The sequence below is a fragment of the Schistocerca serialis genome, chromosome 3 (genome assembly GCF_023864345.2).
Source record: "Schistocerca serialis cubense isolate TAMUIC-IGC-003099 chromosome 3, iqSchSeri2.2, whole genome shotgun sequence".
In the NCBI taxonomy this organism is placed as follows: domain Eukaryota; kingdom Metazoa; phylum Arthropoda; class Insecta; order Orthoptera; family Acrididae; genus Schistocerca; species Schistocerca serialis.
This window is the reverse complement of record NC_064640.1, coordinates 877,375,327-877,388,566: the sequence shown is the minus strand read 5'-3', so window position 1 is coordinate 877,388,566 and position 13,240 is coordinate 877,375,327. Positions and strand designations below refer to the sequence as shown.

Genomic DNA, 13,240 nt, shown 5'->3' with positions numbered 1-13,240 from the left:
CTTTTTCGCACATTATGCGCTTTCCATCGTAATTTTTAATTTTACTTATGAAGCTATTGCACTCGTCATTTCATATTCATGTCAGTGGTGTTGTTTGCAGACACATCCTATATTATTTGCAAATGTAATACTCTCCAATCCTACATCAAAAACCATTCCACTCCGAGTGAAGTATTACCAGCAGATCTCATTATCGGAGAAAAGGCATGGAAATAACCGGAAAAATGAAAAGAGATAGGTGTTGATCTTATTCATTGTCACAAGCTATGTGAAAGCGTGGTTGGACTCCACTGTTAAATAAAAAGATCAGAATAAAACGATCGAATGCTTTTCAAATATAAAGGTTTCCATCGATGGAATGTCATATTATAGTTAGAAGATGGAAATCTTGAAAAGTATGCGACTTATTGAGATCTATCACACGGTGTTCCTACAAAATGTTGAAGATCTTTGGATGGTTAAAAGTGCTTTGATGTTGCATGAAGTGGAGGGAAGCAATGAGTGGAGAATCAAATACCGTAAACAAAATGTAAGTGTGTATATATCGTGACATGCATGATGTCATTCATGTCTGAATATGGGTTTAGAGACATAACTTGTTGATGTAGGATTGGTTCTGTATTTAGGTGTATGTACGGAATGTTCTATGGTGTTAGAGCTGCTTTGGTTTTTTTTGCACGCGCGTGTTTTTATGTTATTGTCTGATCGTTAAATCACAGTAGATGGTGTAGGAATCTCTGTTTCCTCGTCGTATAGTTTTGATAAAAGAATTAGGAAGTTTTGGTATTCATTTGTGTGTATTTGAAAGCGTATTTTTCTTTGTCTTGTTACTAGAACTGATGTTTACATATCGTATGTCAGGGAAGTAAACAAGTAACATGCGAAATGATTTGTTTGGATGCATATCACAAGCGACAAAGTAACATTAATTGGCAGATAATATGCCCTATTATTTCTTTTTTTTATAGTTTCCAGGCGTTGTTTAGTTAAATTCGAGTGGACATTAGCTGTATCCTCGAATTGATATTTATAAGGGAAGAAGATAGGCACAGAGAAATTGTTTGTGGTGTCCACAACCCGGCAAGCAACAACGAATAGTTCAGTTATCAACCAAACACGTAATGAAGTGAAATGTAAGAAAGTACACAGTTTCCTGGAGAAATAGTGATTTACCGTAATGCGTGTTTGTGTTAGCGTAAGAAAGTGCGCGAGTAATTGTAATAGCAGTAAATGAAGTGATACACACTATGCCCCTTTGTATTTGATGCCACCTCACCGGTTTGTTTGATAGTTTCGTTGATTTTCTGCCTTAAACAAACTCTCGTTTTGTGTCGTGACGGAAATACTAATCACAGTTTCAGATTTTTTTCAACACACTGTAATCTTAGGCAGCTTTTGGGAATAGAACCTAAGAACTTCGCATTAGTAGTGACTCACATTAAGCACCAGACCCTGGAGATTTGATTGTGTGAAATACTTAAACGATACTTTGTGGAGAATGTAGAAGGAAATAATTATAAACTATGATATTGTCTAAAGCAGATTTTCAACATTTTAAAGTCTAGTTACGAATGTACCAACACGAGTACAAAGTTTCGCAAATAAAGTGCGTAAATAAGATCTTTGTTGGTGTATAGCTTTTTCACCATCTCATAGGTCTGTAATTCTCATGTGTTACAGTTGTATGCAGTTGTCATTGTTATGATGATATGCTGTGTGTGATGCCATGAACCAGAATTCAACTGATCAGTTGATGACATGGATGCACATTATTTCTAGTTTTCATTTGCATGTTGTTATTGAAATATATTGGCAGAATCACCTTTTCACTTTGGAGATAGTGAACTGTAGAATGTTTGTCGGAAAGTAGGAATAAACAAACTTTTATGCTGTTTTTTTTTTCTTTCTTTCTTTCGTATTTTACATACTGTTCATAAGTTTCAGTGATGACAAATTTTAACTTTCTTTAAATTAATGTTTTGTCTTTTAGTTTCTGTATTCCCTAAGGTACCTTATTCCTGATGCCAAATAAATTTGTTATGCTCTTTGAATCTATAATTGTAGGATATTGTTAGACTTCCTAAAACCAAATCAAAATCTGTAGCCACAGTAATGAGATATCAGTAGTATTGTACCTACCTCCCAGGTGTAAATAATGTGGCATTAGTCTCAAGAGGAAAACTTGTAATGTTTTTGTGGTTTATGTTCACTGTTTTACTTGCTTTAGTATGTTTGCTGCTCCTTTGTTGGTCATGTGCACAATAATTTATTATATTGTGGAAAATGCAAAGCTTGATAAAGCCAGTGTTTCAGATACTTTGTTATGGTGCTTCAGTGGCAACACTCAGGCAATTTACACAGCTGTTCTTCAATGGAGTTTAACATTAAAAAATCATAACTCTAGATCGGATTTCATTACTATATGGCCATACTCAACCAATTGAGGTAGCTGGTATGAACTTTGTAAAGTACTGCAAAGTGTGTGTTGACAAAGGAAACTACATATTGGCTGGTGTAGAATAACTTTGTGTGATTCAGTTGCTGAAGGAGACATGATGTAATTTTGCGAGCTGCTTCATTTCAAAATTAGGCACAGCGTTATTTGTGACAGAGCCCTCAAATTTTGGTATGGCCTACACTGTAGGAGTGTGTATGGTACAGACAATTCTTACTGCCTTTCAGAACTAATTGCATCAAAAGTGGGATGTAAGAATAAGAGATTTTTTAATCAGTGAAATAAGCAGTTGACAACCATTTTCTTCAGAAGTTAGCTGGAAGTCATTGCTTTTAATTAACTCTGCTGTTCACAAAATGTGAGATTGCATGGAAATGAATTGGAAATTTGTTTCACATCTGTATACTCTGGTTTTCAGGTGTGATCTATTGTTAAAATGACAGGCTTCAGAAAAAAGTAAACACACAACTTAGGGTGAGCCAGTATCAAAGTTAAGAGAAACTTTTTCCTCTAAGATCTCTGGAGGGTACAAATATGGTTTTATCTCTACTGCATATTTTTGCACAGTATGTGCTTTGTGTAAGTGCTGGCAAAACATACCATCAGAAATTATTAGGGGGAAAATATACAAGGTTAGTTAATTTGACAATTTTAGAGAGCATATGGAGATAAAGAAGCAGTGAAAGAGGAAGTAAAGTACATATGAAATATGCTGTTTGCACTGTAATGTCGTTACACTGTTTTACTCGCAGCATTTTTCGTGTGCTCCATTGCCACTGACAAAGGTGATTCTGCTTAGAGGTTGTTCACATATAGAAAACATCATTTTGCATGTACCAAGTGAACTAGATTATTATTGTTATTATTTCATCATTGACAAAATAATTATGTTTATCAGTGTTAAGGTTGATAATTTGTTTGTAAAAGGAACACTAGATGGAAATATCGTGTCTTGATAGTGACTGTCCCCTATGAGGAGATGATTCCTCATACAAACTAAAGGAGCTATGCAACATGTTTTCTAGTTGTTGAATATAAAATAGTAAAATCATATAAAATATCTGTTCTGAATATAAATTGATATCAAACTTCTCGACAACAAATGAGAATGAAAAGTTCCTGTCAATGGAGGGAACATGTCCTCATCAGTGCATACATCATATCTTATTACAAAAAAAATGTTTCAGTGTGAGGCCCTACAGCTAAACGTTTTGGAGTGTGTAGAGTGTCAGAAGTTTCGTATTGCAGTCTTTGCATGTAAGAATCGGACACATTACGATGCACTATGAAGAAAGGATAATTAAGAAAATTAGCTGCAGGTTGTACACCATGTACAGAATAAAGAAAACTTCTCCCTAGTGTCGCAGTACTTTTTATTCCTTAAAATGGTTTATGACTAAGTTATATCCTTTACTATAGTCAGACACAGTTGACAGCAGCACCAAATTTTACATGGAAATTTATGCTTTAGAGACAGTCTTGGAAAATGGTATCCTACACGTAAGTATGCATTTCCCAGAGCTCACCATACTGCCTCAGAAGGTCAATATGGGGAAAATGCACCTGTCATTTATTGCTTTACATCCCTTCAAATTCAGGATAAAGGTGAAAGGAGAAAATGCACCGTTGCTTTAAACCCTCCTTAACATCTCTTCAGATTAAGGAAGAAAGTGAAATAAAGTCAGAGACTAAGTCCTTTGACAGTTGTCCTGTATCGTACTTCTTCCATGCTAATGACTGTCATGGATTCTTTCTAATCATTGAGTGTTTTGTAATGGATTTATTGAATAAAAAGTACTCAATTAATTTATCACATCAAATTAGGATAAAATCTCAAGCTTCCAGCAGTTGTCTCCATTATCTTTGTTAGGAAACGCTGCTGTCACAGAGATGGCAGGAATTATCTATGAAAGCTTTAGGGGTGTCCCATGTGATCAGAGATTGTACCGGCACCAACGATGTTATGGTGTCTCCTGCATCACAGTTCAAATTCTTTCTTTATTATATCTATCAAGTCCTCACGTTAATGCATTCTTAATGCATACCCTGTACCATATAAATTGTTAACTCACGTTCTGATTTCTACTGCCTCCTTGATGACAGAATCCCTGTTATTTTAAGCATTTGCCAGAATTTGCATCTGCTGAAATGATTTTGTACTCATTTGTAAGTAATTTGTAGTATCTCATAAAACTGTCATGATAGCTACACTATGTGATCAAAAGTATCTGGACACCTGGCTGAAAATGACTTAAGAATTCGTGGCGCCCTCCATCAGTAATGCTGAGATTCAATATGGTGTTGGCCCACCCTTAGCCTTGATGACAGCTTCCACTCTCACAGGCATACATTCAGTCAGGTGCTGGAATGTTTTGTGGGGGATGGCAGCCCATTCATCACGGAGTGCTGCACTGAGGAGAGGTATCAATGTTGGCCGGTGAGGCCTGGCGTGAAGTTGGCATTCCAAAACATCCCAAAGGTGTTGTATAGGATTCAGGTCAGGAATTTGTCCAGGTCAGTCCATTACAGGAATGTTATTGTCATGTAACCACTCTGCCACACGCCATGGATTATGAACAGGTGCTTGATCGTGTTGACAGATGCAATTGCCATCCCCGAATTGCCCTTCAAGAACCAAGAAGTAGCTTAAAACATCAATATAGGCCTGTGCTGTGATAGTGCCACACAAAACAACAAAGGGTGTAAGCCCCCTCCATAAAAACCTGGCCACACCGAACACCTCCACCTCCGAATTTTACTGTTGGCACTATACACATTCACCAGGCTTTCGCCATACCCACACCATGCCATTGGATCACTACGTTGTGTACCATGATTCGTCACTCCATGCAATGGTTTTCCAATGTTCAATCGTCCAATGTTTACACTCCTTACACCAAGAGGGCGTCGTTTGGCATTTGGCAGTGTGATTATGCCTTATGAACAGCTGCTCAACCATGAAATCCAAGTTTTTTCACGTCCTGCCTAACTGTCATAGTACTTGCAGTGGATCCTGATGCTGTTTGGAATTCCTGTGTGATGACCTGGATAGGTGTCTCCCTATTACACATTATACTTCAACTGTCGGCGGTCTGTCAGTCAACAGACGAGGTCGGCCTGTACACTTTTGTGCTATACTTGTTCCTTCACGTTTCCACTTCACTATCACATTGGAAGCAGTGGACCTAGAGATGATAAGGAGTGTGGAAATCTCACCTGCAGACGTATGACACAAGTGACACCGAATCACCAGACCATGTTCGAAGTCCGTGAGTTCTGCGGAACATACCATTGTGCTCTCTCACGATGTCTAATGTCTACTGATTTGGTGTACCTGGCAGTAGGTGGCAACACAACGCACCTAATTTGAAAACGTGTGTTTTTGGGGGTGTCCAGATACTTTTGATCACATATTGTAAGTGGAATAGTGTATTATAACTGTTTCTCAATATAACACTGAACTTAAATTGCAGGTAAATGTCATAAATATGAAAAGAATCGATGCTGGCTAAACACTCTAAACCCTTTTTTTTTTAATACAAGGACACACGAAACTGCCTGAATAGACGGCTTCTGGTCTGCTCTTCAGATTACTGGAATTTGTTCTGGCAGGAGAGAGAGTTTAAACCAGCAGATACACTTCTTACGATTGTAACATTGATAGGCAGAATGATGATGGTAAGTTTATTTGCACTGTGAATGGGATTTGTCACACTGCTGAGGTATCTATTCAAAACACCTCAGGTCAGCTTAAGAAGTTACCTGCCATCAGGACAGAGTGCAAGGTATTTTTATAGGTTCAGATGAAAATGAAGTGCAGAGAACCTTATTAGGTTCCATTTAGTGAGGGTAAAAAATAATGTGTGCGTGTCACTGAAATTCCTTGACTATATCAATAGAAATTCAGAAAACATGGTAAATGTTCTGTGGTTGAGATTTCCTAGCAGATTAAAACTGTGCAGGTCCGGGGCTTGAACCTTGGACCTTTGCCTTTCGCAGGTAAGTGCTGTACCGACTGAGCTATCCAAGCATGACTGTCAGTGCATCCTCAAAGTTTTACTTTGGCCAGTACCTCATCTCCTACCTTGCAAACTTCACAGAAATTCTCTTACATGCCTTGCAGGATTAGTATTCCTGGAAGAAAGGCTATTGCAGAGACATGCTGGAGCCACAGTCTGGGGGACTGTTTCACGTATAAATTTTCAGTCCACAGTGGAATGTGCACTGATTTGTAACTTCCTGTGGCTAAATTGTTTCCACAATATCCTTCCTTCCAGGAGTACTATTCCTCCAAGATGTGAAGGAGAACTTATGTGAAGTTTGGAAGGTAGGATATGAGGTAGTGGCCAAAGGATATCACGGGTCACGAGTCATTCCTGGATATCAGTTGGTAGAGCACTTATCCAGAAAGGTAAAGGTCTCAGATGCAAGTCCCGGTCTGGCACATAGTTTCACTCTGACAGGAAGTTTCAAATCAGTGGACACTCAACTGCTGAGTGAAAATTCAATCTATTTCGTAGCTGCTGTACTGAACCGTAGTTGGTCCCCGACAGCACTGGGAGATATTGGTCAGGCATTGATGGAATAGTGCAAAACATTTGAGAATTTTTCCATTTAATCATGCAAAATTGTTGCTAATTAATAGGTTTCAAATTTATAGATCATGATAGTCATCTGGCTACTGCATGAGGATATTGAATTACACTGTATCATTGACTGTAATGAGCAAGTTGCTATACATAGCATTACAACCACCTAGCTAAATAACTGTGTAGAGTATCGTACACAGTGCAATAAAATCTTGTCAGATTTCTTGCTGCACTATCTGCATTTTGTCCATGACATTTTGTAACTCATGTGTTCTTCATCCGTCTTCTGGCCAGAAAGTGGAAGGAGATGACATGTCTTCCAAAATGCGGTGGACACATTGCGGATTGATGCTACAAGACAGTGGAGAAGATTTACTGCATTCATACTTTGCAAGAATCTTCTTTTTTTTTATAGTGATAGTTATATTTTTATTTTATTTCACCTGATTTGCCAAATCATTTAAGGACAAACAGAGGAAGTAATAGTAGTAACACAACCTCTGAATCTGAAGCTTCTGACAAGGAAAATGAAGAAATATCATTCGACCCGAGCTCCGCTACAGCTTTAGTAAATATTTCAAACTGTAGACCATTCTCGAGGATGTCATGGTTTCTTATAAATGAACTTGATTCATTGCCAAGTTTCAGGCCTGGAAAATTGAATCATTCTGCGGGAATGTTGTATCATTTTCACTCGATTTCTGTGAAAAAAATGAAATTACTGCCCTACACAACCTGCTCCTGCAGGGAGCTCCTCTGGAAAATGTGTGCAACGGGGAGGAGAGAGGGTATAGCTACAGTTGCAATGGAATATGTATTTACTTGGCTGGATTTTGTTTTGTTTTCCTGCTGTTCTTAGCCAAATGCTTTTATGTGCACTAGCTAATCATCTTAGCAATTACAATGGCTAACATAAGAAACTAGAATGATGTACGAGTAGTTACCCTGAGCTCACTCTTGGCACTAAGTCAATCAAGTGTCATGTGGAAACAGCACTATACACATTCTGTCAGCAATCACATTGTGTTTTCATTGCATGACAAGTATAATTCAAAATTGAAACAAAATGTGTTGCATTTGGTTGTAATGACATCTGAGGTGTTACTGTTGACACATGCGTGACCATGATCTGCAGCTATTTTGGTGCAGTGTTTCTTACAATATAATGACTGCATTCAGAACCATCCATGTGAAGACTTTGAAGATTATCGTACATTTAATGGATCCAGCACTACAATTCAATCTTTGTGAACAGCCCTTCGCAGTGTTAACCAAGACAAGTGCACACACAAGTATGATTTCCTTCATAAATATCTAGGCTAGTGTCAATCTAATTAAAACCCTTCTGGTTGCACTGTCACATCATCATATAAAATTCTGAAACACTGTAGTAACCAATGTTTTGGTTGGACTGTAGCAGCTTTCCTCGGGGCAAAGACTATGTCGTGAGATGACACAGCTATACACCCAGCCGTATTTTAATGAGATAGATCCTTCCTATTTTTGATCTTGATCTGTGCATTGTAGAAATATAGATGAGCAACATGTTATTCTTGCTGTCAAATAAAAATAAGGCTCATGACTAACAAATCAATTGAAAATATTAATTTAGAAGTGAGGCCAATAATCACATGGTACATACTACAACTGACAAGCAAGATACATAAAAGATGTACTTCTTAAGTCACATATCTGGTATTGTTTATGGTCTACATTTCACCAAAATGAGTTTTAGAATTTTTCAAAATAATTGTAGGTAAGTGTTGCATGGCATTGTTGGCTGGAAAATCCTGTAAGAGGTTAAGTGACCAGAATCAATAACGACGTCATTACTTGCATTTGTTGGGCAGCTTTGCTTTTCAAATGTTGGGTGTTGTCTTTAAGTAGAATTTGTTTGTGTAGATTATAATATGTAGGGTGTGGTGTTGTATTACTCTTGAATTTCACCGATTTTAACATCACCTTCTGGCAGTCTGATTACCATCCAGTGTCACGTGCTCTTACATAATGAATGAGATACTGTGGAGAGGTTTCAGAGTTAATCCAAGACAGTGGCACATTTTTTAGTAATGAGGAATTGCCTTTCTGCAACTTTCTTGCATACATTGGCCACACACAGTGACAAAAATTTCTTCCAATACCATGATTCTAACCGGCTATCTCCAATTTAAGCACCAATACACTAGCTTATGTTACTAATGACAGCTACCAAGAAAGTTACAATATAAGGTTTCACAGTTTGCAACAGCTGCATTAGTACACTACTTACTAGTATTCAGACTGTATGTTGCAACAGAAGGATATGGCATAAATTAAGGATCTGTAATTTGGAAAAAAATGTGATTGATGTTTAAATTTGACTAAGAATTTGTACCTGTTATTGTTGATGAGATCAATAAAAATACCAAAGATATTTTTTAATACTACTACTACTACTACTACTACTACTACTACTACTACTTTGCATACTTAACACAGTGATGTTTCCACTTCATCTTGGAGTCCTATAAACTTATTTTGGTTAAGTCCTTCAGTGTTCTTGACTTGCTCTCGTGAATATCTTTAAATGTGTTGAAGTGGCATCCTTGTGGGACTAGTACTGATAAAAGGCTGAGCCAGCTGGCATATTGTTGTGATAAGGAATCAATGAGTTGCCTTGCCACAATGGTGGTCTCGTTTTGCAGATTGCACTTTGTAACCTTTTCAACTCACTTGCATGCTAATGATCTTTGATTGTATGAAATTGTCGAAAAAATTTGAAATGTGCATAAGAAAAATTGACTTTGCTATTGAATTGTGATTATTATGATTGTTTCAAACTTGGAAATTCTTTGCTAACCCACTGTTATGTAACTGCAAATCTAACACTCATGTCTTGTGTCGATGTTTTGCGTGAATGTTTCGTATCCTTAGTTTGCTGAAGAAGTTCATTGGAAACATCACTTGATGTTCTTTCTGCTCTTCAGTCTTCTGCAATTCATTACCTGTTTAATTTTTTAGTCAAAACATCATAATAAGAACCAACTAAGATTCCAGTCACTACTGCAAAGATGTTACCTTCAGTTTATTCACCATCTTGAATGTGTGGCAAAATGTCCTAAATCATACATTACAAAAATCACCATAAATGTTGTACTACCTTTCACTCGCAAACTACGTGAGATATGAGCAATAGGACTACTCAGGAGATTGATACAGTATTGCCAGTACTATGTCTTTACATGACTTTGTTGTCACGTGTAGAAAAAGTTCAGTTATTCAGGAGATTGAGACAGTGTTGCCAATACTATGTCATTACGAGACTTTGTTGTCATGTGAAGAAAAAAGTTCAGTTATTGTTTGAAGAGACCCCGTGCTGTAAGTGTATACTAACATATTTTTATTTTTGTCAAATAATCTTTATTTGTCTGAAACATTGGGTGATTGGTGTATGTTTGATTCATTTCAGTGTCAGGTATTGTGTGGATCCTTGGAATGGAATATGAACTTAAAAAATGTTTTTTGAAAGAAAGTTCTGTGAAAAGATGTTCTGTGTTTTGGGAAAATACCTTGTGCTCTTTTTTATGCACTGGGTATGTGCCAAATCATGTTCTGGAAAGTCTGTCATTGGTAATGCACTATGTTCCTTTCACTCAGCCGAGGGTGATTCAGAAGGATGGAAGATTAGAATTTGACTATCCACCAATGTCTAGCTCATTGGAGGTGGAAGTGATTCAAGTGCTGTAATGGATATAGTTGGTAAAAATATAATATGGACAATCTGGGAAATTTCTCTACAGCACTGGATATGCTACACAAACAAAGTATATGATTGCTGCTTGGTAGAGGACAGCAGAGCCAGAATGATCAGCTGCAAGAACATCTGCGATTCAGTGTTAGGCCAACTTGTTGAAGGAAGTGGTTATTGGCATGACAGATTCCTTCAGGTTAATATATAACCAATGTAATGCTGTTACATGTTGTAATACACTACTGTCAAATAGGGTAATTGGTTACAATGTTTGTGACTTACAAGCAACAAAATTAAACTTAACAGCAAGCACAGTAAATTCATTCACCTTTTATTATTAAGCTCCAGATATGTTTGTCACAGATTGAGCTCTTCTGCATGAATTACTTGTTGTTTACGTTTGAGCATGTTTCTATTTAGCAAAATAAGTACTCTGATAAAAGTCCCTAAGTGGCCATTTAACTACTACTTGAGTATGTATACCAAGCTCAAAAATTTCCACGAATAAAATACTACAGAAAATTTGTATACCCGTATTTAATATTCAATTATGTTTTAAATGGCAGGAAAAGAAACTAATTTGGACAGTGCTCTTTTTTGAGAACTTGTGGAGGAGGTTCAATGGTAGGGAAAGCAGCGTGAATTATTGAAGTCACCAGTAATTCATTTAGTATGACGAGATGTACTATAGTTACACCATACAACACATCATTGTTGCCATAGCTCTGTAGGCAGTCATTATCTTCAGTCTTTCAGCTGTGGTACCATCAGCAGCCTTTTGTGCTACGCAGTTGAAAACTGTCAATGGCCCTGCCAGCTGTCACAGCTCTTCTTTTGCCATACAAAGTAGGGAGTTATTCATAAGTGCCTCCAGGGTTTCAGAAGATGACTGCATGAAAACTACAACACATACAGAAAATAGACACATGGCAGTAGATACAGCATCTCTTCAAGTTTTTAACTCATGTTACAGGTGCACAGTATGGCCACTGTTTGTGATGTGGGAAGTGTCAGTATGTACATGCAATCCATTGTAGTTGCTGCTGCTGGTGTCTGGGAAGGCGGAAAAAAAGCAGCCCACTTTTGAAAATTTGTTTTTTGGGTTCTGTATGTACAGGTGTGAACTAATTTGTTTTGACAATATGGAGCAGATGATTTAACTAGATGTTCTGACACACCTGGCCCCTAATGGTACACTCTGCAATTGCACCACACTGTGTAGACAACTTAAAAGGTGGAGAGATCCCTTATCCACTGATATGTGCAATTTTTCTGTATGTTTTGTAGTTTTCATGCAGTTGTCTTCTGGAACCCCATAGGTACTTACGAATAACCTTGTATAAATGATTCCTGTAACGATAAGCAGGAATACACGAAGTGAACAAGGGGGAACACCACACAAGTGCTGCAGACATGTCCTTAGAGCAGTCTGTGAATGAAACCCATGAAACAATCCAGGAAAGTGCAGTGTAATAGCAGCAGACACTAATGTTCGTTGAAAGCAGCTGGTACACAAGTGTCTCAGTAACTGTGTGTGTCAGCTTGGGTGGCAGTACATTAACCACTGTGATAGTTCTTCATTCGAATTGTTGCTAAGAAGTTCCCAAGAGCCCTCATTCTGCAGTAATATCTGTGAGCACTCTTTAGTTGTCTGACCAGGCAATGTTCCATCTTTTTCACCCCCTACATATATTGTATATGGGCAAAAAACTCAAATTTGAGCCTGTTTCTATGCAGAGGGGAGGATGACTTGGAGTGCCTGCTCATACAGGTGTCTGTCTTCTAGAACTAGTGTTGTCAGAGACTCCCATCTTGATGTGATCTTGGCTGTGCTGGAGGGTGTGGAGAATCAGCTTCTGCAGCAGTGAATAACAGTGTTGGTGGTCTCAGTCCATAGGCATTGGTGCTGACAGAAGTTGCACCTGGTATTCCTGGACACTGCAATCCCAGACTAGTATGCCAGGTGTGGACTTTATCTTATGGAGGTTGCAGAGTTGGATGTATAAGGTGCAATGGAGTGCTGTGCACCATCCATGGTATACTTACTTCTAGTGTCTTCTCACCTGTTGGGTGTCACCTGATGAACACTGAGAAAGAACGTTGGGGTGGAAGGTTGAACCACTCTTAACATTGAATTTTTAAAAATCTTTGCCCCACTATTTGACAGTGGTTGAAACTCAGCTCTTTGGACAAAATAAATGTCAATTCCAGGCCAAAATTTTGAGGGTAGTTTCAGTGCAAACTGTGACCCATTGTGGGTTACTATGGTTGAGGTGCACATTCCAGAGAAACAAAAAATATTTTAGTATCAATTGTTGCTTCTGCAATGATGAACACCATTTGCACCATGAAAGAATAGTTGAAGAGCAAGTTAATTACAGTTAGTTAAGTGATCTTCAAAAAGATGTTGGTAAAGCCTCAGTGTAAATGTTTCCAAGGTTTGGTGCTCGTCAATCATAGGACTAA

General features: G+C 37.9%; 1 protein-coding gene across 1 annotated transcript in view; it reads left to right on the top strand.

Moving 5' to 3' along the window:
- Window positions 1-448: 448 nt before the first annotated feature.
- Window positions 449-13,240, top strand: part of LOC126471069 (RNA-binding protein with serine-rich domain 1-like) — a 109,571-nt gene continuing 96,779 nt past the window's right edge. The window contains exon 1 of the mRNA XM_050099141.1: window positions 449-529. Coding sequence (XP_049955098.1) covers window positions 480-529 — 50 coding nt within the window. The 5' untranslated portion in view covers window positions 449-479. The remainder of the gene's footprint in view (window positions 530-13,240) is intronic.